The 27912-nt window shown below is 40.2% G+C and overlaps 1 protein-coding gene across 1 annotated transcript in view; it reads left to right on the forward strand.

Annotated features, from left to right (window-relative positions):
* CNST (consortin, connexin sorting protein) overlaps window positions 1-27912 on the forward strand; it is an 80675-nt gene that overhangs the window by 36543 nt on the left and 16220 nt on the right. The window contains exons 3-8 of the mRNA XM_075531366.1: window positions 3325-3530; window positions 14263-14293; window positions 17752-17838; window positions 20405-20519; window positions 23759-23780; window positions 23953-24043. Coding sequence (XP_075387481.1) covers window positions 3325-3530; window positions 14263-14293; window positions 17752-17838; window positions 20405-20519; window positions 23759-23780; window positions 23953-24043 — 552 coding nt within the window. The remainder of the gene's footprint in view (window positions 1-3324; window positions 3531-14262; window positions 14294-17751; window positions 17839-20404; window positions 20520-23758; window positions 23781-23952; window positions 24044-27912) is intronic.

Below are 27912 nucleotides of genomic sequence, written 5' to 3' on the forward strand. Positions count from 1 at the left end.
GCTGGTTTACTAATGTTAAATGACTTGTCCTTTATGTTTTTTATTTTAAATAAATATTTAAATACATTACCCCACTGATGTCTCAATTTTTAGTAATTTTATTTTCATTTGTTTTGATTATTGAAACTCACCAATAGCTTCTGCATTTTCCACCCTAGGCTTATACTCGAGTCAGTCAGTTTTTCTGGTTTCCCAGGTAATAATTAGGTACCTCGGCTTATACTCCGGTCAGCTTATATTTGAGTATATACAGTAGTTCTTTTTAGGTGTGGCTAAAGACAGTTTGACTGGAGGCTGTTATTAGGTGCTGTTACTTCGATGCCTAGAAACCCTGTGCACAACAGAATGACACATTGCCTGGTCCCCACCATCCTCACATAGTTATGTTTCAGCCTATTGTTATAGCCACACATCAATTGATCTCACTAAGGGTCTTTCTCTTTTCTATATTCCTCTACCAAGCTTGATGGCTTTCTCCAGGGGCTGGTCCCTTCTGAGAACATGTCCAAAGTCTCCCCATCCTTACTTCCAAGGAGCATTCCAGCTGTATTCCTTCCAAGATCTGCTTGCTCTTCGGGCTGTCCACTATACTTTCAGTACTCTCCACTAGCACCACAATCCAAAGGAATCGATTGCTCTTTGGTCTTCCTTATTCAATGTTCAACCATCACATGCGTATGAGGCCATTGAAAATAACATGGTTTGGGTGAGGCGCCCTAAGGCTGTTGCAGTTAGGTACCATAGAATTAGCTCCAAGTCACAATTACCAGTCCTGTGTCATCCTCGTAATTGGTGTTACGCGTGAACCCAGACGCTAATAGGGACAGACAGTGGTTCAGTGTCATTTATTACAACTTCAAATGGATTATTAGAAAGGAGACTTCCTTGGTACACACCTTTCTAGACATTAGGCCACGCAATCCCCCCTTGTTCTGTTCTAAAAAGTGCTTCTTGGTCTATGCACAGGTTCTACATGAGCATAATTAGTGTGCTAGAATTCTGATTCTTTGCAGCGTTACCCACATTTGTTAAGATCCACACAGTTGAATGCCTTTGCATAGTCAGTGCGACACAAGTTAATGTCTTTCTGATATTCTTCGCTTTCAGGCAAAACCCATTTAATATCAACAATGATATTCCTTATTTCATGTCCTCTTCTGAACCCACTTTGAATTCTGGTAGTTCCCAGTTAACATACTACTGCAACTGTTTTTGAATGATCTTTAACAAAATTTTACTTGCATGTGATATTAATATTGTTTGATAACTTCTGCATTCTGTTGGATTAGTTTAACTATATTTGCTATAATCAACTCTACAGTGCTCTCTGTCAGATAACAAGGCTGTTCACATCCCTTGACTAGGGTCAGAGGGGATTTGTTGGAGGCTTAATCAATGTATGTTTCCTGCAAATCTATTTTGAGCATCAACTGTCAGCCATCACTACATTTTCGTTAGCTGCCTTTGAGTTGTACATGACATGTGCAACATATTGTGGTCCACTGAATTTTTACTGGCTTATTTTCAAAAGTAAAATCTGTTCAGCATCATAGTACTCAGAAGTAGTCTATCTTCAAAAGTAGTCTGGAAGCTTTGCTAAAATCTGTTCAGCATCAATGCAGCCTGCAAACCGCCACTGACATAGACACAGTAAAATTCAGTCCACTGCCATCAAGTCAATCCAAACTCATGGTGACCCTGCAGGATAGAGTAGAACTGCCCCTGTGGGTTTTGAAGACTGTAAATCTTATGGGAGTAGAAAGGCTCATCTTTTGCCCAAGGGGCAGCTGGTGGTTTTGAACTGCTGACCTTGTAGTTAGCAGGTGGATGTGTAACCCACTGTGCCACCAGCCTCTCTCTGACATAGATAATAGGAAAACATTACATCTATTAGAATATGTAACTGCTCACCAAAGTCCAGAATATTTCCTTTTGGAAATGAAGAATGAACAAGAACCACTTGAGAAGCGCAATCTTGATTGTGGGTATTGTGTTAGGTGGGATTCTCTAGAGAAACAAAATCCATGACATATAGGTGTTTATAGAGAGAAAGAGATTTATATCAAGATATGACTTTTGTAGAAAAATAGGTAAGTCCAGTCTGGTTCAAGGTTTTCCGGACTTGGGGAAGCAGGATGATAAAGCAGAGACAGTTGGGGGCACAGGCTGGTGGATGCAGAGGTCCGAAGTCTGCTGAAGAACTCACTGTCAGCAGGCAACACACAGCAGGTGGTCGAGGAACCAGATCAGGATGACAAAGCAAAGAATGAGGGAGACAGGCTGGTGGATGCAGAGGTCACGTCAGCTGAATGAATCCACTGTCAGTAGCCTGCCTGCTACTCCTTGGATCAGCAGGCGCAGGCAACACAAAAGGAGATCACAAAACCAGATACAAGAGCTAGATCTGGCAGAAGGCAAAGGACCAAGGAGGAGTCAGTCACTTCTTTTGGTCTCTCTCTGTATTACACAAAAAGGCTTATGATACCAAGAGAATGTCATCAGGCTGCGATGCAAGTGAGAGTTTGAGTTCTGATCTAACCCTAACCCAGGAGTGTCTACTTGACATAATCCCTAACCATCACAGGTATATTATCTATGGGTATTATTATAAATTACTGAGAACAGTTACTTATGTGGCAGACTAGTTGGAGAGCTGACGATGTGTGCAAATGTAAACAGTCTGCCCAATCCGAACACTAAAATTAGAGCTGATACTGACATAAATCGAACTTCATCTGGTTCACATTTTAAAATTTGGTACATTATTTCAGGAGCTGTTGGTCACACATCTACTCGGTGACATGTGTATTCATTTTTCACAGACAGTTGTTTACAAGTCAGTGTCACTTAAGGATTTTAGTAGGAGAAAAGCTTCTGTAGCCACTGGCCCTGGCACGGATTTCTTGACCTGCTGCTGCTCTCCCGGGACCTGGAAGTAGTTCTAAAGTTACAAGACCAGAGTGTAGGGAGAGTGACTCAACCTCTTTAGCCATTTCATGTGATAATTGCATGTGCCGCCCTTTTTCATTACCAGAAGGCCAGGAATCAGAATCACAGCTAATCCATTTTTTCCCCCTTTGCTGTAATCAACTTCCTGCTCAGGTTTTACCCTGCCATTTTCTCTTTGGTTAATTTTTATTAATTCCTTCATTGTAATTCTATCCCAGAAGGAATCAAATGTCAACACCATCTTAATTTGATGAGGATAATCGTTTGTGGTTTCTGACTGCTTGCCTATGATTAAAATGTCTTTGAAGCTTTTGTGGCTAACATAGTTGTTCTAAGTAGTCGCTCCAGGATAGATGTTTTCTCTATTTCTTAAAGGACTTTCTTTGGAGGACAGTACACTTTCAATGCAAGAAAAGGCAGGAAGTGCAGCCACACAAGCTGTTGTTGACGAAGAGGCAGCGGAAGTGACTGCTTCTGAACCGCCAGAGGCTCCCAGTCCAGTTCTGCAGCATCTGTTCTCTCACAAACACGGTGACGCTGAGCAGTTGGATTCAAGGGCACTTCCTCTTTGCCTTCATCAGGTAATTCTTCACTTTGACCTCATTACAATTCCTGTACCAATGTTTGGAATAATCTAGCATCTAATCCTCTGTGATAACCTGACCCCACTTGTTACTGGGTGGCCTTAGATCAGTAGCTAGGGAGAATTTTGATATTTGCCTGACTGGTGGCCACATATTAGTGCCCTTGGATAATCCATAGTTCAGGCAATGACTTACTTGCTCCTTTTATATAGTGACTAAGCTCTGTGCAAATAGGAGTCAATGTGGCAAATGCTTGGTAAGCACTAATCAGGTGCCACAAACAATGTTAGAGACTAGGGAAATATTACTCCACCGGGTGTATTCTTAATGAGCCTTGGTGACACAGTGGTTAATGTGCTCAGCAGCAAACCAAAAGGTTGGTGGTTTGAGCCCACGAGCTGCTCTGTGGAAGAAAGCTGTGACAGTTTGTCTTTAGAAAGGTTTTCAGCCTTGGAAACCCAATGGGGGGGCCCTGCTCTGCCTGTAAGGCTTGCTCTGAGTTGGAATCAGCTAGCAATGGGCTTATTTTTGACGTGAGTGTTTTCAGCAGCCTACTATGGAATAGATGGAGCCATTATGGAAATCAGTAATTGTAGTTTTCCAGTTAAGCATTAGACAAATATGCATCTACATTTCATAGGGCAGGGAATGAGTGATGAACTTAGTCTTGTAGGCACAGAAGGTGACTCTTGAGCTGGGTTTTGAAGGATGAGTAAGAGCTCAGTAAGTGAACAGAGTGAACTGGTACATGAAGACATATCAGCCTGTGCAAAGGGATGGCTGGATGTCGTTGGAGATTAAGATGGAAAAGAGATAGGAGGTGAGATTGGACAGCTGATGACATGAAGGCCCTTTTTAGGGCCTTGCGAGTGTTTAAGTATGGGATTGCCAGAATTGAAATTGAATTTTATAAAAATAACTCAATGATTAGGAGGGTGGATGAATTAAAAGACAACATAGAAACTCACAGAGCTTTTAGAACAGTGGGTGAGCAGCTTTTTTAACACAAGAGCTGTTTGAGACAAAACGAAGATATTGTTGAGCTGCTTTTTATTTTCCCTTAAAATGTGAACACTTGGTGCATAAGAATGGCAAGCAGCCCCCCCTTTTAAAAACCTCAATTCTATGTTAACCTTGGCAATGAGCTCTAAGTAATTTTCAGTTTTCAAAAAGTAAAAAAAAGAATAGAAACTTTTGTCCCAAGGGGAAGGTATGTAATCTTACAGATTTATATTGCCTTTTTTCCCCCTTTTTTTTACTGACTTGAAAAAAGGCTTTTGAGAAAATAGGTGCTGCTTTTTGGCCACCCAAATGTTATTCAATCCCTAATTGAGTCGCACCAGCAGCGAGGCAGCATCCAGCCCTCCTTACGTTTGTGCCGTGGTGGGAGTTTGCAAAGGATGTTTGCACGCCTTGTTAGCTAATCTTCCAAATAACTGAGCTAGGGCAAGAGTCTCATCATCCGTGCAGGGATGAGGAAACCGGAGCCCCTCACAAAGCAAGCTCCTTGTAATATTAGAGCTAGGACTTGTTTATCCCAGTCACCTCAGCCGTGCCAGACATCTGGAGGGAAATTTGACTATGGCCCGCATGTTAGATAACAATATTGTCTCTGTGTCTCATTTCTTGCGTGAGCAAAGGCATTAGGTGACAGAGGAGAGTATCCTTGGTTTGGGGAGAGGCACGTCCAAGCCAGGATTATGGATGAAGTGTCAAAATACCTGTGACTGGCTTAAAATAGCTTATAGTAAAAATATGCAAGAGGGAGGGAAGAAGACAGGGAAGGCATGTAACAGGATGTCCAAAATTAACTAATGGAAGTGAAAGGTCCATGTTACTATTAGTGAGCTTTCTACAGGGTTTTATTTAAAAGCTGAATAAAAGATAACATTTGGGATAGAAATAGCAAGTATGGACAAAGCTTTTTAAGGCACTTGTTACATTAAAAGGAAAAGAAATATCTTTAAAAAAATTTTTTCTGTTGGCAAGTGATCCTAGAGCCAATGCAGAGCTAGGAGAAAATCCTATTTTTAGGCAGTAAGATGATAACAGTCTTGGTTGGACCTGAATATTTTTAAGGATTTTACGTTTCAAAGTTAAATTCCTCCTCCGCCCCTCCGTAGCGTATCAATGTGCCGACTACTGTACTTCTTACATGTCTCAGCAGTCTGTTCCCTCCTGGGAAAGGAGCTTAGCAAACGCAGCGGCCGTGTAAGAGTGTGTGCTTTGATTCTGCCCCTGCAAGCGAAGTGGCTTTCCGTTTCTTCTTCTGTAAGGTTCGAGAGGATTAAATGTGATAATGGATGTAAAAGCACTTTAACACAGTGTTTGGTCCCCAGTAAAAGCCAGCTATATTAAGTATTACAGCTGTCTACTCCCTGCCCTTAATTCAAAGATTGTTTGCTGGAAATAAAGGCTAGGGATTAGCACAGACGCCTAAACTCAGTAAGCTGAGACATCAGGCAATAGGAGTCAGCTGATGTCGGCTCTGTTCGCCCCAAGAGTTAAAAAAAAAAATTCTCTGAAGTGCCTGAGGAGAAGGGAGCTACATTATATGCCTGTAGTAATTCCCAGCCCATACCTTGTGCCATTCACCGGGATTCACCAGGTGTTGCTATTTTTTCAAATTTGTTTCCCTTGATGACAGGCTCTCACATGCAGTTTTTATCCACTAAAACATTTTTTAAAGTACTCTCAAAGCATTTGGGCACATCATTCCTAAGGGCTTATACTGCTATCTCCCCAAACTAGGATATTGTTTTGCAAACCCTACAATGCCATAATCAACCTAAAAAAAGTAGACATCGATACAGGGTTATTTTTATTTATTTATTTTTAACATTTTATTAGGAACTCACACAACTCTTATCACAATCCATACATACATCTGTTGTGTAAAGCACATCTGTACATTCTTTGCCCTCATCATTTTCAAAGCATTTGCTCTCCACTTAAGCCCTTTGCATCAAGTCCTCTTTTTTCCCCCTCCCTCCCTGCTCCCTCCTCCCTCATGAGCCCTTGATAATTTATAAATTATTATTTTGTCATATCTTGCCCTGTCTGACGTCTCCCATCACCCCTTTTTCTGTTGTCTGTCCCCCAGGGAGGAGGTCACATGTAGATCCTTGTAATCGGTTCCCTCTTTCCAACCCACTCACCCTCTACCCTCCCAGTATTGCCCCTCACACCCCTGGTCCTGAAGGGATCATCTGCCCGATACAGGGTTATTTAATATGCAAAGACCAGTCAAAAAATATGTTACTTGGGTTTCAGTTCTTACACGCTCGGGTTTATTCCACCCCAAACATCTTTACACATGTCTGTGAGTTATGCACGCTGCAGACAAGTGCTCACCATTACATACTTACTTTAGTTCCATTTAAAAAGAAAGTCAGGAGAGCAAATGTTTTGAGAATGATGATGGCAGCGAATGTACAAATGTGCTTTACTCAATTGATGTATGTATGGATTGTGATAAGAGTTGTATGAGTCCCTAATAAAATCATTTTTTTTAAAAGTCCACTGGAAACAGTGGCTTCTGAGGGGATCTGTTGGGCCGCTTCAGTTCAGCTGAGCTGGTTCTGGTGACTATTTTGGGGAGATCCCAAAAGGGTATCCTGGGTAGATTTCCTTAAGGATACACATGAATTATGGTGGCATTTATTATGAAGAACTTTAAAGAAAATGGAAAATTACATCGGCGGGGAAAAGGAACAGACAGTTGATTCATGGAATGCCTTTTCATGACAGCGCATCTGCTCCTTCTTTGAGGGAGGGACCAAGGGCTGTTTGACCAGAGTGCCACTGGGAAACCTTACCCCATATACCCTGCAACCCCAGTCGTGCCCATGCACCTTGCCCTTGCCCTTTCAGAAACACTTCCAAGGGAAAGTATTTGAAACCCGCAAAGATGCGCACACAGCCATTTGATGTGGCCTAAACCTCAGAACAGAGAATTCTTTGGGGGTTAGAGAGAGAAGCACCACCTTTAGAAGCACATAGACCGAGCTAGAAGCCAGGACAAGCAACAGTAGCTTCACATTGTGATATTTTTCTTCAATACAACTTCCTATGATTTTGTAGCAATACATTTTGGCTTTTTCTTCTATAAAACCAAAAACTGAACTCACAGCCATCAAGCAAGCGGAGACTGATTCATGGAACAAAGTGGAACTGCCCCTGTAACTGAGACAAACTGTACAGGAGTAGAAAGCTCCATCTTCCTCCCATGCCATCCCTTGTGTAGAATGGATTTAAACTTCCACCAATTTTTTCCCCAAAAATATTCTTTATAGCTATTTTTCTTTGACTCTAGAATCTAGCCCGGGGTCACAAATTGCATTTGGCTGTCAAGATTCTATAATCATCCTTCTGTCGCCGTGGAGCTGACTCCTGCTCTTGGGCGCCCTCTTGTGTGTCAGTGATGAATGATGCTCCCCCAAAGGGTTTTCCGTGTGTGACTGGGTTTCAGTGCCTGACTGGGTTTTCAGTAGTAGGTCTTTCTTCGGAGGTTCCTTGGGGTAGGCTCAAACATTCAACCTTCCTGTTAGCAGCTGAGCATGTTAAGCTCGGCACCACTCACGACTCTGCCAGAATCACATTGGACAGGTCACCAGTGATCTCTGGGGTGTCCAAATCCAGGGGCCGATTCGCAGTTTTCATTTTACTGGTGCTATTAAAAGTGTTTGACAAGTGGATCTCTTGCACTAGTTTTACATTTTCTTTATTTGCCGTTGAGACACCTTACTCCTGGCTTTTACTTCTCTCCTCACTGGCCTTGCCATCTCAGGCTCATTTGCTGCTGTGTCCCATTTTACTAAGTGTAAAATATTAAATGGACACAGTATTCGGGTATCTAGATAGCTTAATCTCTTCTAATCTATACTCATCCATCCCCTGGGTAATTTCAACCAGTCCTTTAGTTGTTGCTCTTTTCTGAACTCTATGCTTAAAATCCAGCTGCCTGAGATATGTGATGAACATCTTAAATGTAAAATGTCTGAAATTAAATTTGTATCCTCCTCCCGAGTGTGCTGCTTTCCCGGTGTTCTTCCTCTTGTTGCATGGTGACCTCATACCTCCTGTTGCTAAGACTCAAACCTTGGAATTTATCCATTTTTTTTCTGTCTAAAACCCTTGAATGGCGCCTCTTTCATTAAGAATAAAACCCCAAATCCTCACCATGGCTTATAGGACCCTCCATGATCTGACCCTGTTGCATCTCATATCTTAGTCCTAAAACTCTCCCCCGTACTCGTGCCTTTTCAGGTACACTGACCTCCTAGCAGGCCCTTAGACATACCAAGGATGCTTCCACCTCAGACCTTTTCTCAGAAGTAAAGTCACAGAGCACGAGCTCTACCAAAGCAAAGGAACAATCCAAGGAGCTAGGAGAGAGTCGAAGGGAATCTCCAGGCATTGACGAGGGAGGATTCTAGGGCGACAGATTACAAGATTACCCAGGGTAACCAGTAAGATCAGAAAGATCTCAGTAGAGACTATTTCTATCATTTTCCTATTCCTGCTTTTTAATTTTGAGTTAAAATGAAGGATACATGGAAAACAAAGCCCCCATTCTTCACACACACACACACACACACACACACACACACACACACATCCCTTTAGGAAAGGAAAAATCGTCATAGTTTACAACATGACTTGGTTCATAAAAAGGTATTGTGAGAGAGCAGCAGTATGTCTTGGTAGGCTGGGATGGGATAGGAGTAAATGACTCAATCCTCATCTTCTAAAAGCAAAAAATCTAGAAATGGCCTATATAGGCTTACTACTTAGTAGTGTACATGGTTTTTTAAAAAGAGGCAGAATGAATCCTAAGTGTGCTTTCCTAAGGAAAGGGGAGTAGGATAAGGGCAGAGGCTGTGATTTTCCTCTACTAACATTATAAAACTATTGACTGTACACTATATACACTTTTTCTAAAAATAAAATCATTCCAGCACAAGCTAAGAAAGGTGTCTTGTTGAAGGGAGTAGCCGTGTAATTGGAGAGGTTGAATTGGAAATCCCCAAAAGGAAGAGCACTAGAATTTGGCGCTCGATTGTAAAAAGCGATACAGATGTCAGAGATGGGCGTGGTAATCATTTCTCTTAGAAGACTCAATACCAGGTTTGCCCAAAGAAGATGGAGATTAAAGCTGTCCCAAAGACCCAATTCTTCCAAGACGCCATTCTGCTCCATATTCCCCCAACTCTTCCCTTAAGGATGTGTCCTCTTGGCCGTGGGCTCTGCGCCTTGCAGAAGTTTCGTGAGTTCCGCAGCGACTCACGAAACTTTGAGGGACAGCCTCACGTGGTGGTGGGTGCTGTTCAGTACCAAACCCTAAGGCCAGGCCGAAGTGAGCTAAATACAGAGCCAGAGCCAGAAGACAAAGATGGCCAAAAGTCACAGCAGGGCCTCGTGCTTCTCTCACAGCACGGTCAGGAATACCGGTAGGGCTTTCTAGATGAGGCGATACGTTTTAGGAATGCACCCCATGCAAGGAAAACAACGGATAGTGTCTGAAATGACACCCTCTCCTAAGGGAGAGTCAAAGAAGTCTCCAAGGAAGCAAATGGGTATGGCTGTGTTCACACCGCTTCTAAGGTCAGGTCTTAATCCCACGCTAACCTTGCCTATTTGGATAGTGGAGAGTGCCCGCCAAAATGGGCTGTAGCCATTGGGCTATACAGTCCAGAATTATATCACATAAGGAATTGTGGGCCTTATTAATTGACTATAACTCAAAAGCTTATTGAAAATCCACATTGTGCTACTAGCAGAGATAGGGAATTAAGAAAATTTGGGAAAACTGTGATTTTTAACCGGCATTCTCTGAATTGGAAATATGTCTATGATTACTTTAGCTTTGTACTTTTAGCTCTTGGATTTCTGTAAACTTCCACAAAAATTCTTATTCCTGGATATAAGTAATCTTTCACACATTGACTTATTTAATTTGACTATTGGATAAGCTTTAAACTACAAATTATCACTGAAGTTGCACCTGGAGGAGCTTCAAAAAGTTCTACAAGAAATGAAATGAGAATATGTGACAAACTTCCACGATGTTGTTGAAGTCCCTGGTCCTTTTCACAGGGGACATTGGCCCTGTTGTCAGGCTTGGGCAAGAGGCAGAGTCCTTGGGTCCTTGAGCTCCTCTGCGAGAAGATGACCAACGACACTTTCCTCTTTTTAAAAATTTGTCCCTACCTGAAACAAGCGTAACTTTAAAAACCGTCATTTTCCCATGATGATTTTCAGTTGATATGTCTTCGCACTATTCTGCTCGGCAGCTTGCGTTTCTGGTTCAGAATGTGATTCCGGCCGCTGTGAGCACTCAGTGTTGTTCATTGTGCGATACCCCTTCTGTAATTGAAGTCCTGCAAGAGCTCTGCCGCATGTGGTTGTGGGCATTGTCCTTGTTCCACAGATAAGGAGGCTGAGGTTTGAGGAAGTAAAAGGACAGGGCTAAGTAGGAATAGCGAGAGCATGGGCCAGCATGTAGGTCATTCATTTCCAAACCCACCCACCCCCATTCTTTCTGCTGTCCTAAGCTACCTTTCAGATGTAGACAAACGAGAATGGAATGAAGGCATAATTTTCTCACAAACCTTCAGAAGCTTCCTTGTGTGGAAAATCCAGAAAACAACCAAACCCAACAACACATCTTTTGCCTTGCTGCACTTGCTCTATGGAAATCTGCTGCTTGGTTCTTTGTTCAGGCGGCCCTGTCTCCTAGAAGCACCTTTTGCTTTAGAGACTCTGGGCCTTATGGTATTGGAATTGCCAGCAAAACCGGAATGCTAATTGTCATTTCTATATCTGCCCTGTCAGAAACTCTGGCACATAGTATTAGAGAAGGCTTCAAAAAACTGTGAAAAAATGGAACTGAGAGATCATATAATTTTTCCATGAACTTATTCTTTTTTGTTTTTGTTTTTTACCCCCTTCCACCCCACCCCCACCCACTCCGTCTCCATGAACTTTTTCAAGCCCCCTTATAAGTTTGTCAATAATAATGTAAATGTGTAAAGTTTAAAAAAGATAGCCTTTTAATTTTACTGGGCAAGTTAAAGCTATACCTCAACCTGTGCGTAGAAAGCACCATGGTAGCTTTTTTCCTGGAAGTTGATGGAGGACAGTTGTCAGTGGTTTCCACTAGGTGCGACCATGATGTGCTAGGGCCTGCTAGTACGGGCTCCCGGGGGCGGCGGGTAGTCAGCGATGCAGAGCGCGTGGACAACTGGAAATCGACACCACACACATGAGCACGCACCTCACGCCAGGCCTTTCTCTGAGCTCTGAAGTTGACAGTCATCGTCAGCCTACCACGGCTAAGCCATATGCAACTCTTAGCTTCTAGACGGGAAATGGTTGAATGCTGGCAGTTTGATTTGGTTCAAATCAATACTGTTGTAACAATTATCTGTGAAAAGAAAGCCCCAAACTAAACCCACCGCCTCCCATTTGATCGCTAGTCGCAGCCGCTTGTAGGACAGAGTAGAGCTACCGCAGAGGGTTTCGAGGCTGTAAATCTTCATAGACGCAGACTGCTTATCTTTCAGGGCAGCTGGTGAGTTCAAAGCGTTGACCTTCTGGTTACCAGCCAGTGCTTACCTCTGCCTGATCCCAGAACCCTGAAAATGAATGTATCCCTTGCAAAGCCCTCAGAAGGTAAAGTCAGAATGGACTCAGGTTTTCGAGTAAGCTACAAGCGCACAGAGGTAATTTCGTCTAGTCATCTCCATTGTGTTTGAGAAATAGGTTTTCGCTGTAGACTGTGTCAAGGTATGCAGATGTGTCTCGTTGGAAGTGTGCTGCTGTAACACATTAGGGAAGAACCATCCCCATTGCATTCTATTGGTTTCTCCTTTGTGTTAGTGTAGAGGTGCACGAGCACTTGAAATGGCTTTCTAAGTTTAATAGTTCAACCACTTTTTGGCCTTTGCATTGACAGCTACCTGGAAAACTGAGATTACGATCTACAGACGGAACATAAATATCTACATGACATCTAGTAAGAATCAGTGGCAACATTTTCAAGGTGTAATATGAAATTTACATGAAATATTCTAAATATGGTAATAGTATGTAAAAATATTTTTCAGAAAATACTTCGCTCGTGCAGAAATGTTATATATAAATAAAGAATATTCCCAATGAAGGAATTTTTAATTTTAAGGTGCCTTAGAATGGACTTAAGGAGCCCTGGAAGTGTCGTGGTTTCGCTCTGGACTGTTAACTGCAAGGTCAGCAGTTCGAAACCAGTTCCTCCACAGGAGAAACCCCGAGGCTTTCTACTCCCATAAAGAATTACAGCCTCGGAATCCCAGAGGAGCCATACTACCCTGTGCTATAGGGTCACTAGGAGTTAAAATCAGCTAGCTGGCAGTGAGTTTTGTTTTGTTGGTTAACTTGCTAAGTGACAACCCTTAACTGAGACCAGAGTCTGAGTCCACAGATGCCTATATAATGTGCTTTAGAGTGTGCACCACTTGTGACTTTGTTCGTGTTTGTGTAAAGGGGCCTGGGGTGGGTGGGGAGGGCATATTGGCCTTTGCCTTCCCTATTGCCATGAGTCAGAGATCAAGCATGCTTCCCTCCTGCCATCTTTCTATACCCACTCTGACATCAACCCTTCCTCACAAAGCACTCTGCCTCTCGGCTGGGTTTGATCATGTGTTGGGATGGTCACACAAAATTCACAAACAATACTAAAATTTAGGGCATTTATTAGTTAGCAGGTTACCACATGCCAAGATCAGAGAACAATAAGGATACAGTCATTGGTCTCTAGCAGCATCCCTCCTCAGCTAGCAGTCCAGTCTCTCTCTGACCCTCAGCCTCTCAGCCACTGTTTCCTTGGTCTTTGCTTCTGTGGACCAGGAGGTTCGCCCACTGCTCCCTTAGTCTCTGTCCCATGGCCTCCTTGCTTCAGCTTCCGATGCCTCTGTTCTCAGTGTCTGCCGCTTTAGGCAGATCTCAAACGCACTCTTTTCCTGTTGGTCCACGATTCCTCTCCGTCCTGCTTCAAAGATGGCTCATCCTTCTAGCCACGGATGGTGGCTAACTAAAACTGATTGTTCCCTCTGTTAGGGTTACATATGCCCTATTTGCATAGTCCTGTCCAGTTATTTGGAGAGAATAACAGATATATGGGTAGAAGAGCCATATTAGGAGATAACACCCTACCACAATTTTCCAGACTTCATCACTCAACTGTTAAGCAATTGGAGTTGACCTGACTTTTACTTAATCATCAAAACAGAAGCCAAGTCAGTGTGTCCCAAGGGATCTGTAGCCAATTATTCATGAAATAAAAATGGACGTGGTTTTAAGGTATCATGTGTTAGAACATATTTCAACTTTTAATTTATAATAGTTATTTTTCACAGTGTTAAATCTTTTATGAGCCTCTGTTTCATTTTCCCCGTTTTTTAGAATTCTCACTCCTGAATGCTAATGCATCTGTGGAGCTTGCTTTGACTTGAAATAGAATAGGAAGAACAGGTCATGTGAAAACCAAGGAATGTCTACATTTGCCTTGCTTCACTCGAATGCCTTCAGACTTGTTCCACGTGCTTGTAGTCAAACCTCTTCTGACGTGGTAACAAAGTTTTCATAGTTGGATATTAAAGACTTTCAGAATTTTGAGGTCCTGATTTCTTCCAAATTTGTCTTTTCATCTATATGTTAATGTAATTCCCTTTGGTTCTGTTTCTAACAGATTGCGGAGTCGTGTTTCCGGGAGGAAGACTGTATCCTTTTTTAACTACAAGAAGAAATCCACAGAACTCTTAGGGCCTCCTACCTCCCCCTTTTGTTAATCATGAAGAATACATGTTCTAAAACGTACAGACAATAAGAGTTCCCTGGGTTTGGATAGGTGTAGCTACTCATGTAACCATCACACCCAACAAAATATAGAAAATTATCTCACTCTACAAATTTCCATTGAATCACCCACAATTGACCTTTTGTGAACAAATCCTAATTTTATAAAACTCTAAATATTTGTGTGTTCAGGAGAACAAAAATAAGGAAAGCATAAACGCACATGCTCCTGAAAAAAATAAACGTAGAGGATACATTGCATTTTCTTCCTTTGAAATTAAATAGATGTGCAAGTACAATAATAAGTATATGTTAGAATATCTCAAGTGCAATACTCATTGTAAATCCAAAATAGAGTTCCTCCCTTGTACTAACCCATTTAAATGAGCTCAAAAGATAGGGCATGTTAACTTCAGACAGGGAAAATCCCTCTCCCTGCTTTTCTGTGGAACAGTGGATCTTTAAGCAGTTCGAGGAAGATGCATATTATGAAAAGGCTACGCATGAGTTAAAAATTTCAGCACCAAAATAAATGTGAAATAGTTACAACATGTCTGAATGAGATCTGAAAGAGGAGTAAGACAACAGCTTGAAAAATATCCCAGAGCAACATGAATTCTGCAAGACGAAAGCAAGAATAAAGTTCATGGTGAAGTTTGGGTGGGAGAATGGTGAGATCATTGATGCTTTAGGAAAAGTTTATGAGACCAATGCCCCCAAAGAAACAGGCAGTTTACAGATAGCTCAATTTTAGAATGGACAAGACCGCGTTGAAGATGAAACCCCACAGGCGCAGACTGTCCACATTTGTTCAGGAGGAAACCGTCTTGTTCACGTGCCCCTTGGAGAGGACCAAAGATGAACGGCAGAAACAACAGCCAGCACTGTGGGCATAGTAACTGCGTGATTCAGACCAACAAACTTAAGTCGAGCACACATCTAACCCCCTTGATGCATGTCAAAACTGTTGCTCCCAGACGCGCTGTGGACAGGAGCAGAGCTTTCAATAGAAATGTTAAACAAGTGGAATCAAATCCTGAAGCATTTCTTAGAAGAGTTTAACAGGAGATACAATCCTGCCAGTACAATCCTGAAGACAAATGTACAATTCTGCTGGACATGATTGAACTATAGAATGGTTTTATATGTGTATTAATCCCAATCAATAATAATAAGCCCAATCAAAGCAATGGCTCCCTAGAGATAGAAGTGGTCCAGTCAGGGCAAAAAGGGATCAGTCAAGAGCAAAAGTAATGGCAAGCGTTTTGGGGAATGCTCAGGACATTTTGCTTGTTGAATTTCCAGAGGGGCAAAGAACAGTAACATCTGCTTATTATGAAAATGTCTTAAGAAAGGTAGCCACCAAAGTTTCAGCAGAAAAACTGGGAAAGCCTCACCAAATTGCCCTTCTTGTCATGATAATGCTCCTGTTCAGGCCTCTCACCAAACAAGGATGCTTTTCCAAGAGTTTCTATGGGAAATCTTTCGGCCACCCACCTTACAGTCTTCATTTAACTTCTCACTAATTTTACTTTCTTAATCTTGAAAAATCTTCAAAGGGCACCCATTTTCTTTTCCAGTGAATAATGTAAAGACAGCACTGACATGGTTCAATTCCCAGGGCTCTTCAGTTCTTTTTGGATGCACTAAATGGCTCATCTTACTGCGTATAAAAGTTTCTAGAGCTCATATATTAAAGAGATAGAAGGGTTTTTAATCCTGTAATTATTATCACAGACTTTTAAAAATTTCCCTTCAGACAGCCTCTAAAAAGAATATCTCATATACACCTGTTTTTTCCTATTGTGGTCTGCTTCTCCTCCTAGCCTGGTGACTTCTCACACCTCTGATCAGATAGATGGAGGGTAAGCTGTGACTTTCCTGAGTTCTGTCAGCTAACTAGTTATACCTTCAGGCAATGGCAGTTTATTACTAAATAGGTTGGAAACCTAATGACGACAGAAATCTCTCTCATTTTTTCTTCAATCTGATGATGCTTACGATGCAGCAGAGTGAAGACCAGCAGTATCAGTTTCCTTGAGGGCATGTAAGCAGTGCCAATTCCTGGGTCTTACCCCAGACACACTGAGTCCAGATTTCTAGAAATCAGACCCAGGAATCTGTACTTGAACAAGTTTGCCAGATGAAGTTTGAGAAATGCCGCATTTTCCCATGCAATGCATTCATGTAAACATCTTGCTTGCACAGTCTCCTCGGAATTTTACGTGCAAGGGGATGGTGCGGTTTGAAAAAACTGATAAATGCACATATTATTTATCTAAGAATATGTCATTAGTATACGTTACATCATGAGTAAAAGAAATATTCCATCGTGCTTGATTCTTGCTGGTCTATTAGGATCCTTGAGTGTCTTTAAGAAACCCTGATGGTTCTGTTGGGTAAGCATTGAACTACACACCGTGAGGTCAGTGGTTCAAACCAATCACTCACTCTGCGGGAGAAAGATGAGGCTGTCCGCTCCTGTACAGATTCCCAGTCTCAGAACTCGAAGGGACAGTTCTCTGTTCTGTAAGGTAGATCTAGAAGATGGAATAGACTTGATGGAGATTGGTAGGTTTTCTTCTCTTTGTATTTTTCTTTGAAGGTGACAGAGCAGAGAGAGATAACTGAGTCGAGCGATCATGACGAGAACATAAAGCTAAGCAGCGAGATTTCCTTGTCCTTCCTCCTGGATCAACTTTCGAACCTTGCTCAGGGGATGGTAGGCAGTTGGACAACTTACCATGCTCTCATAAGGTGCAAATATGTTTGCTGTAGATAAGAAAACAGAAGTTCATAGAATATTTAGAAGATAATCAGGTCACATGATGTGTATGGCAAATAAATTATGCCAAAAGATCCATACTTTTTTTGCACTGTCATTGCTCAGACATACGATTCTTTGATCTTGTGAGAAATAAGGTACTAAACCCGTTCAGTAGGACATGAAGTATTAAGGTGATTTGAAACTGGAAACAAGCACTTGACTAGAGGGTAACAGTGGCTTGACAGAAGATCATTTAAAGAGAGAGATCAAAAGGGAAACACTTAGACCCCAGGATGCCAATAGAATTGCTTGCAATTGATCCTGCTAGAATTATATCCGAGAGCAGCCCTTCTTTGGGTGTTAAAACCTTTTAGTTTCTGCTGTTTGCTAATAATATGGAACCCAGTTGCTACTGCATAACGTGCTGCATTAAAACACACCCACTTCAAAACCAAGATAGTTATTACTTTTATGTGGTTACATTTTAAAATACTCAGTCATTTCATTTTTTACTAAGGCATAACTTTCTTAATATTAAATAAGGACATTCTTCCTCGAGTATGGGGCTAAATGTAAAAAGTCTGGATTTTTGTTTTCCTCAATTTTTCTGTTCAGATGAGAAAGCAATGAAATTTATTCAGCTTGAACGACTATATCACGAGCAATTGCTGGCAAATCTTTCTGCCATTCAGGAGCAGTGGGGTGAGTACACACTAATGTAGAGTGCACAATGATCGGGTACCATTGGGCAAATCTGTGGCAAAAGGCCTCTTTCAAGTTTGTTTTTAATCATTTTATTAGGGGCTCATACAACTCTTATCACAATCCATACATACATCAATTGGGTAAAACATATTTGTACATTCATTGCCCTCATCATTCTCAAAACATTTGCTCTCCACTTAAGCCCCTAGCATCAGCTCCTCATTTCCCCCTCCTTCCCTGCTCCCTGCTCCCTCATCGACCCTTGATAATTTATAAATTATTATTTTGTCATATGTTGCACTGTCCGACATCTCCCGTCACCCACTTCTCTATTGTCCATCCCCCAGGAAGGAGATTATATGTAGATTCTTGTGATTGGTTCCCCCCTTTCCACCCCACCCTCCCTCCACCCTCTTGGTATCACCATTCTCACCACTGGTCCTGAAAGAATCATCAGCCCTGGATTTCCTGTGTTTCTATTTCCTATCTGTACCAGTGTACATCCTCTGGTCTAGCCAGATTTGTAAGGTAGGATTAGGATCATGATAGTGGAGGGGAGGAAGCATTAAAGAACTAGAGGAAAGTTGTATGTTTCATCATTGCTATATTCCACCCTGACTGGCTCATCTACTCTCCACGACCCTTCCATAAGGGGATTATTGCGTACACATGGGCTTTGAGTCTCCACTCCGCACTCCCCTCATTCACAATGTTATGATTTTTTGTTCTAATGATGCCTGATACCTCATCCCTTTGACACCTTGTGATCACACAGGCTGGTGTACTTCTTCCATGTGGGCTTTGTTGATTCTGAGCTAGATGCCCGCTTGTTTACCTTCAAGCCTTTAAGACCCCAGATGCTATATCTTTTGTTAGCCGGGCACCATCAGCTTTCTTCACATTTCCTTATGTACCCATTTGTCTTCTGCAATCGTATCAGGGAGGTGAACACACAATGATATGATTTTTTGTTCTTTGATACCTGATAACTGATCCCTTCGGCACCTCGTGAGCATGCAGGCTGGTGTGCTTCTTCCATGTGTGCTTTGTTTCTTCTGAGCTAGATGGCCGCTTGTTTACTTTCCAGCCTTTAAGACCCCAGACGCCATATCTTTTGATAGCCAGGCACCATCAGCTTTCTTCACCACATTTGCTTATTCACCCACTTTGTCTTCAGCTATTGTATTGGAAAGGTGAGCATCAAAGAATGCCAATTTAATAGAAGAAAGCATTCTTGCATTGAGGGAATACTTGAGTGGAGGCCCAATGTTCATCTACTACCTTAATACAAAATCTATACCTATATACACATAGAGGTATTTCCCCATCCTCCTAAATACATTTACATATGTACATGCCTGTACTTAGACCTCTATAAATGTCCTTTATATCCTAGCTCTTTCCTCTATTTCCTTTTACTTTCATCTTGTCCCACTATCATGTTCAGCCTTCATTAGGGTTTCAGTAATTCCTCTTGGTTAAATTACCCTTGGTCATGCCCTACCAGGTCTCCTACACCCTCCTCACCACCAATTTGGATCACTTGTTCCCTTGTCCCTGGGTTGTTAACACCACTACCTTTCCCCCCACCTCCTCTTTTCCCATGTCCCACCCGGAACTGTGGGTCCTGTTGTTTTCTCCAGATTTTTCATCCAGCCTATCTTATCTAGACAGACCTGCAGAGATAGTAACATGCACAAAAACAAGACAGAGCAAAACCAAGCAACCAAATAAAACAACAAGCTAACGACAAAACAAAACAGAACAAGAAAGAAAAGCTTGTAGTTAGTTCAAGGACTGTTTGTTGGCCTTTAGGAGTGTTTTCCAGTTGAGTCTATTGGAGTACCAAGCCCTGGCCCCAAAGTCCATTTTTGGTATTCCCTTGGGACTTTGTTGCTCTGTTCCACTTGCTCTTCTGTTGCACATCCTTAGTGTTTTGCCTCAGTGTGGTGGGATCAGATCAGGTGGAATTCTCACACTGTGTCTCCAGTGTTGTCCCCTGTAGGGTTATGGGTCAGTGAGGGATGTCATGTCTCATAGTGGGGCCGGCCATGTGGTCTCTCTGTGGATTGGCTGCCCTGAGCAGGAATATCTTCCTCAAGGCTTGGTGGGCCAGGATGTGCGTGACTCTCTCTTCCTCCCCCTTCATTTACTCCCAAGTGCTCTGATCAGACATGTCCCTCTCCCGGAGCTACAGATTCAGTGCTGTCCTCTGAAATAAATCATAAACTATTTTATTGTGAGAAACGTTCATCTTTGTGTATCACTCTTCATGTTAATAATAAAAGAATGCTTGTTATTTTGATATTTTTATGATTAATTTGCATGCCCTACTGACTAATTTAGTTGTGGGAATTTTTTTTCAATTAGTTGGGATTTAATACATATATCATTCTGGAATATTTATATTGAAGAGTAATCACTTTCTAAATTCTGTGCTAACTTTTAGGTGGTATAGAACAATGATTGTCCATGCCAGTCTTTATCAAGGATGTCAGTTAACTATTTTTCCTTCTAAATATGTTTTGTAAGAGTCAATAACTAATAAATATTTTAAATTTAGAAGCAAAATGGAAAACTGTACAACCACACACAGTCGTGTCTCAAAGGAATTCAGTAAAAGGATTTAATAGTGAAGATTTTGAATGGCTTACTAAATTTTGCACAACTCATCAAGAGTAAGTATATCAGTAATTGGTCAGAATGAGGGGACTGGAGTATTGCAGAAGCATTGTAGCATTGAGTGTTTGAAATACAAAGTGTACTTTTTTCTAAACAGCGAATATTTTCAGTTAGAGTTGTAATAAAATACTAGTGCCCTCCTCGAGTTTTCATCTTAATTTCTTTCAACTCGGCAAAATGTCAGCTTTATCACAGTTCAAAGGACCCTTCTGATTAGAAATTTTTAAATGAAACTTTCAAAGTTTTGATCTCTTTGCTGCTGAAAAACGAAGCAATTTAGATGGACTAATTTGTCAATTAGGACAATTTCTGTAGTTTTGTTTAGCAATGTTTGTAAATTATAGTAAAAATAGCATTGTTCAGTGGCAGCCTCATGCCGGAAAGCAAATATGTAATATACTGTTTATCCCAGGTGCTGCAGAAGTAAAACTACATTTACCAGATCATTTTACATCACCTGACTTTCTTGAGTTATATTTCAAAAGTTAAAGAAATAATGAAGTATTTAAATCATGTTTTTCAGTTCACTAGTTGAAGACTCAGAATTTTGAAGGTGAGGGCGCATGATTATGATTAAAGTAAAGATGGATGGGATTTTGAAAATAAAGGCTGAAAGATCCCCATTCTGGTGTTTTTCCTCCCTGTGTCCCAGAATCTCAAAGAATAAGATAAGCTCCCCTTATCAATAATGGGCCAGCACCAAGTAAAGATCACATAGCTTATGCAGCAGATACAGAACTTGCTTTTGGGTCTCCTTAATTTGGAGACCAACATTTAAAGGGTATTTGTAGGTGCAGAGATGGGTTCTTCTTCAGCCTCTATGATGGCAAATGTCTAGTAGTAATTATTGAATTGTTATGTTCTGTTGTGCATTTTTATAACAACAAAAGTAAGTAAAATAATTTGTTTTTTAAAGAACACTTTTTTGAGTGAAGGTTTATAAACAACAGTGTTCAAACTTTAAGTTTTAAAAATTACTAGGATTTCAGTTTATTTATGAATGCATTTATTCTAAACAAAATGTGTTTAAGCTTGTCTCTGATCAGTGAATGACTGCAGTTACGTTTTTTCAATGATAAACTGGTCTTAGTATCCTTAAGTACCTTAAAAAACGGGATATTTTGTGTTAGAGCAAAAATTGTCATTTTTTGTCAGGGCTAATACTGAATTTTAAACAAAACTCAAGGGCACATTTTGTCAAATCGTTGAAGCTTTGCAATAAATTTATGGAATACTGTCCCACATAAAACACAGTTTCTGCATGGATCAAGCATTTTAAGGAAGATCAGGGAAGCCTCAAAGGTGAACAAAAAGAGGGAAGACTTTCTTCCTTGACGAATAAAGAAACTAACTGAAGTCCAGAGCTGCTGGAAGAAGACAAGTAGAATTGCCATTGAATTAATAGCTGCTAAATTTGGGATCGCACGTAGCTAGGGATTTTTAATTTTAAGTAAATATCTTGGCCTTGGCAAATTTTGGCTCAATGGACGCCAAAAACTTTGTGCAAAGATCTGCTAGCTTCAAGAGCTGATGTTACTGTCATCTTTCAAACAGAATTGAAACTAATTGAAGATGATTTCATGAAACGAATTAGAACTGGGACCAGTCATGGTTTTAAACCAATACAATCCAGACAGCAAAATCCAATAAAAATGGTGACTTCAGCCAATCTGCTGGATGAGAAAGTTAGGGTAACTGTTTGGAGGGAATTGCAAAGAGGTAATCTTGAGAGTTTTTCAAGGACATGGACTGGGGCTTTTAAAGAAGCTTTAAGAAAATTGAAAACTGCATTGGTGAGAAAAATGGGCCAGGAAACCTGTACCAAGAAATATTTTCCATCGTGGCAGCGCTCATCCTTCAAGCATGGCAAGGAGCCCTGGTGGCAGAGCGGATTATGTATGGGGCTGCTGAGTGCAAGGCCAGCCATTGGGTGAAAGAGGAAGGAAGGCCTCCACTCCTGTCAAGAGCTAAAATCCCAGAAACCCACAGGGCCAGTCCTTCCCTGTCCTGTAGGGCCACTAGGAGACAAAATTGGCTTGATGGCAGTGAGTTTAGTGTTGAATCTTTGGTCTTACAAAAATTTCATTGAGAAAAACCTTATCTACCCACAACCCTGAACTTGGCCCTTCAGACTTCTTTTGTTCCCCAAACTCAGCATTTCAAAGGAATGTGATTTGAGTCTTTCAAGGATGCCGAAACTGCCATTTTGATAGCGTGCAGGATGAACAGCCCAGAATTCCTTGGAGAAGGGTTACAGAGATGGAAACACTACCACCAGGAGCATGTAGATGTAGATAAAGGCTATGCCAGGAAACAGTGGCATCAAGTATTTTTATTTAGTAAATGTTTTATGAATTTTTAGCAAAACAGTTGGACTTAACCATAAATATAAGTATATATATGTATATATGTATATATGTATATATCACTGATCAAGATACAGAAAACTCTAGCCTTTCCAAAGGCTCCCTTATTCGTGCACAAAGTCATTACTCCAATTGCAAGGTAACCATATAGCTATATATTGACATTATTGTTTGATTTCATATAAATGGAATCACAGCTAATAGATTTTTGTTTCATCTGTTATTATATAGAACAGAGTAGTTCTGTTTTATTGCGGCATAGATCATAATACTGTGCAGCAGTTTATTCAGCCTAAGGGTCACAGATACTTGGTTGTTATCTGTTTTAATATTATAATTAAAGTAGCAACAAACCGTTTTTTGCCTGTCTTCAGGTGAATAAATGCATTCTGCTATTTTCAGTTATTCACTAAGATATAATATTTTAAAAGTATGCTTTTTTAAGGACAAGGTTGGGTGAAAAAATTATGCTTTTTTATGTTGTCTGTTTCCATGGTTAATTCTAATAAAAATGCTTTTACAATGATCTATTTTAGAATATGATATATTAACATAATACTTATTATATGCAATGTTGATAAAATATATTATTAGTAAAAGAACTTTCTTTTATTTATCTCTGTGTTAGCATTTGTAATCCCCCAGAGGTTTTTGACAGATATTGTCTAAGGAAGCTAACACATGATGTAGCTGTACTTGGAACTTCATAAGCCAGCGGCAGTGTTTCAGCCATTAAAATGTTGTGTGCTAATATTAGAATCCAGAGAAACTGGATTTTTAAAAAAAAAAACTTTTCAGTGACATTTTTTTGGAAGTGTATTGTTGCTGTAATTTAAAAAAAATTTCTCTCTCTCTCTTTTTCTCTATAGCCCTGTGTGTTCCAAACATAAGGTAAGGGAGTTTATTTTGAAAATATTTATAGAAAAAGTGTTAGTGTCTTATAATTTATGGACTCTGTTAAAAATAATGAAACCTTTCTCAAACTATTTTTAGCTTTCTAATTCAATGCAACAGTTGGAAGAAAGAAAAATACTGTTTTTTAAACTTGTTTTTAACTTTTTAGATTGTAGCTGTAGAAAAATCCCTGGCAAGAGAGTGCTGTACACAGCTGAGAGTGTGTGATGAAGACCCAAGTGAGCGAGGCAGAGAGTCAGGTATGTTTGGGTTATTTTTGAAATTTTCTTTCTTTCTTTTTAAAAAATCATTTTATTAGGAGCTCATACAACTCTTATCACAATCCATACATATATATCAATTGTGTAAAACACAATTTGTACATTCATTGCCCGCATCATTCTCAAAACATTTGCTCTCCACTTAAGCCCCTGGCATCAGCTTCTCATTTTTTCCCTCTCTCCCACTCTCCCCTCCCTCATGAACCCTTGATAATTTATAAATTATTATTTTGTCATACCTTGAACTCTCCGACATCTCCCTTCACCCATTTTTCTGTTGTCTGTCCCCCAGGGGAGGAGGTCACATGTAGATCCTTGTAATCGGTTCCCTCTTTCGAGTCAGGCATGTTTTTAAGTTAATTTAGTTAATTTAAGTTAATTTAGTTAATTTAAGTTAATTTAGTTAATTTAAGTTAATTCAGGAAAGGTGCCACCCTCTCCCAATATTTGACAGGTCTGTATTGCTGTGAAGAATTGTCTATCATTTACCCTTTTTAGATGTTTTCTTAGCAAAGTAGCAAAACAGGATTTCTTTTTAATATTACTCCAATTTTAAATGTTTGTTAGTAGAGATGGTAAAACCTAAATTTGTTTTAAATATAAAATCATTTCTGTGTTTTCATTAGGTGGTTTTATGTACCTAATAGAATATGCAAGGACTGTACAAGTATGCTCTGAGCAGGATTGTTTTTAGTGTATTCAATATATCTTTTTCTGTTTAAAGCTCCACAATGATTGTACTGACTTTGCATTAAGTTCTTTCTGTGGATCTCGATCTTTAAAGGCTATGAATTTGACAGAGGAGCAAGCTACGGTGGCGCTGTGGTTCATGGTCATGTTTGAATCTTTTTTTTGACGAGTGGCATTTTTATGACTTATCTGTAGCCATTCTTGTCTCATTTTTGTTGACTAATCTATGATGTGCTTTAATTTATATATATACACTTCCAATATTTATCCAGCAATATTTCTTATCCAGCAGTGTGAATTATATTTTGTACTACTTCATGCTTTAAGCTAAAAATATTAACTAAAAAGAAGAATTTCAGTTTTCTAATTTAATGTAACAATTTGCCCCCCGAAAGTAATTTTTTTGGTATGATTTTCTTTATATGAAATCTTGGATGGGTAATCCATAGAGACAATAACTAAATTAATAGTTCCTTAGGGTTATGGCAGGGGAGGCTGGGGGGTGGTAATAGGAAACTATTAATAATTGGTACAAGAATGAAGGAAATATTCTAAAATTGGTTGTGGTGTTGTCTACATAACTTTTGAAATATATTCAAACCATTAAATTGCAGGGTATGTGAATTATATGCCAATAAAGCTGTTTAAAAAAAGGTTATCTTTGCTATTTGCTTTTAACTTTTTTTTATATATATAAATTGTTTTACTTGGGACTTTTATAACTCTTATAACAATCTATACATCAATTGTATGAAACACATTTGTACATATGTTGCCATCATCATTTTCTTGCTTTTAACTTTTTAGATAGTAGCTCTAGAAAATTTCCTGGACAGACAATTCTTTATACTTTTAATAGTGTTTAAAGAAGATTCACAACAGCAAGTTAGGACTTTAGAAACTCTTTTTTTCTTATGATCATAATGTGGTAGTTTAAAAAAATAAGTAAGTACTTTTTCCTGATTTATGATTTTTACACTGACTCATATTCCGTGGCTTTATATTTGTGAACCTTGGAGTGCTGATACAAAGAAGTAGTGTCAGGTGTTTTGGCTGAGTTTCCCTGAAAGGATAAGCTACGTTATTGCCTTCAACTTAACTAACCTTGTATTCATTATACTAATATACTATATAACTGCCGTCAAACCGATTCTGACTCATAGCGACCTTATAGGACTGGGTAGAACTGCCTCTCTGGGTTTCCAAGACTGTCCCTCTTTATGGGAGTAGGTAGCCCCCATCTTTCTCTCCAATGGCTGAGCTTACAGATTACAATCTACCACATGGCCACTCTACCACCATGCCTCATCTAAGGTCTCATAAAAGATTATGGCTAGAAGGGCCATATAACTGACTACATCTTAGAGTGGTAACTAGCAGAGTTATCCCTATTCATTATAAGGCACTTTAAAAAGATCTTATCCTCTTTTATCAGATAATGAAATCCTGGTAGCACTGCCTGACTGCTAACAGCAAGATCCTAGGTTCAAAGCCGCCAGCTGTTCCTCAGGAGAAACATGAGGCTGCTCTCATAAAGATTTAGCACTGGAAACTCAAAGGAGCATTTCTACTTTGCCCTACATAGTCACTATGAATTGGAATCAACTCCATGGCAAAGCATGTTGTATTTTCTCCCCTGGTCGGAGGAGCCCTGGTGGCACAGTTAAAGCACTTGGCAGCTGGCCAAAGGGCCAGCGTCTTGAACCCACCTGGGAAGCCCTCCGAGGAAGTCTACTCTGTCCTATAGAATTACGAGTCAGAAATGGCTAAATAGCTGGGGGATTTTTTTATTTTCCTCTGATGAGAGGTTAAGTAGGGATTTGTCTTAGGTCAGTGCTACTAACTTGTATTTGTGTTCGTGTGTGTATATCCCCCCAATAGTCATTATTATATCATAAATCAGTAAAATGCATTTTACAACGTACATAAAGTGAAAGAAATGTAAAATTGAGTCCCCCTCATGCACTCTGGGCAGCGATGCTGTGAGCTGTTTGTCTGAATCTCAGAAGCGGCACTGGTTGCTGCCTAGCTTTAGCCGGGCGCCACCTTTAGCTTGGCCTCTGCTGGCAGGTATGAGGAGGCTCCAAAAAGTTCATGGAAACTTTCCTGTTATCTTTTAATTCTCTCTCTCTGTGAACTTGGTGCGTGGCACTGATGGGAAAACCGAGACATCACGCTAAATTTCTTCTCTTGGGCGCTTTGATTCACAGCTTGGGGCTTCTGGTATCTGATTGAACATAGCATGTTTCAAGTGGTATGGATTAACAAAAACATCAGCAACCCAAAGCCCACTAGCCAACATTTTATTATAGAGACTTGCCCAAGTCTGATAACATATGTGTGTTAATGGGAAATACCAAATTTTCCAGCTTTGGTCTCTTCAGATTTATTATTCTGTGAATAAATGTAAGAAAACAAATACAGAGATATGTGAGAATATGAGAAAGGGAAAGTTTTAGAATAATTACATTTAAATGATTCATGGGAGTACTTCCAAAAGTTTGTGAAAATGGATCATGGAAATTTTCAACGTTTTGGAGCTTCTCATTATAGTCAATAACTTTTGTTTTATTTCACTTCCAATTCCTTATCTCTAATAATGCCTGGCTTGTAGTGCAGTTTCCATTTCCATTTTCTTTGATTCATCTCTGCATTCCTTGGGTCCTTATATGATATGCAATTGGCAGCTCTCCTCTGCCCTATGTAGGGACATTACGAGTCAGGATCAACTCGGTGGCAGGGGCAGGTTGGCGGAGTTTCCCACAGGTGCTGCGTGGAGAAAGCCCGCGGCAGAGAAGGCGGACAGCACGGGAATGGGATGCATTGGATCTCTTCTCCTCTTGCTGCTACCCCAGGCTGCCTCCCTTTATGAAGTTGCAAGTAATTTGCAAACATGTCAATCAGAGATATTATGGTCTTTAGTCTTAGTCAATCAGAATCCATGTTGCTTCTTTCTTCAGAGATTTTAAATTCGAAATGTTCATCATGTAAAAAGATTCCCTTGATCTGCTATGTGTTAAATATACAGGTAGGGTAGTCCCTGACTTAATGACAAGTTTCTTCCCAACTCTGTCATAAGTCAGTTCTGATATAATGAATAATAACTCAATAAATGAAATGTTGCATTTTTTCCTGCTTTTTCGTTTTTATGATTATTG

Source organism: Tenrec ecaudatus, chromosome 1, assembly GCF_050624435.1.
Source record: "Tenrec ecaudatus isolate mTenEca1 chromosome 1, mTenEca1.hap1, whole genome shotgun sequence".
NCBI classification, from domain to species: Eukaryota; Metazoa; Chordata; class Mammalia; order Afrosoricida; family Tenrecidae; genus Tenrec; species Tenrec ecaudatus.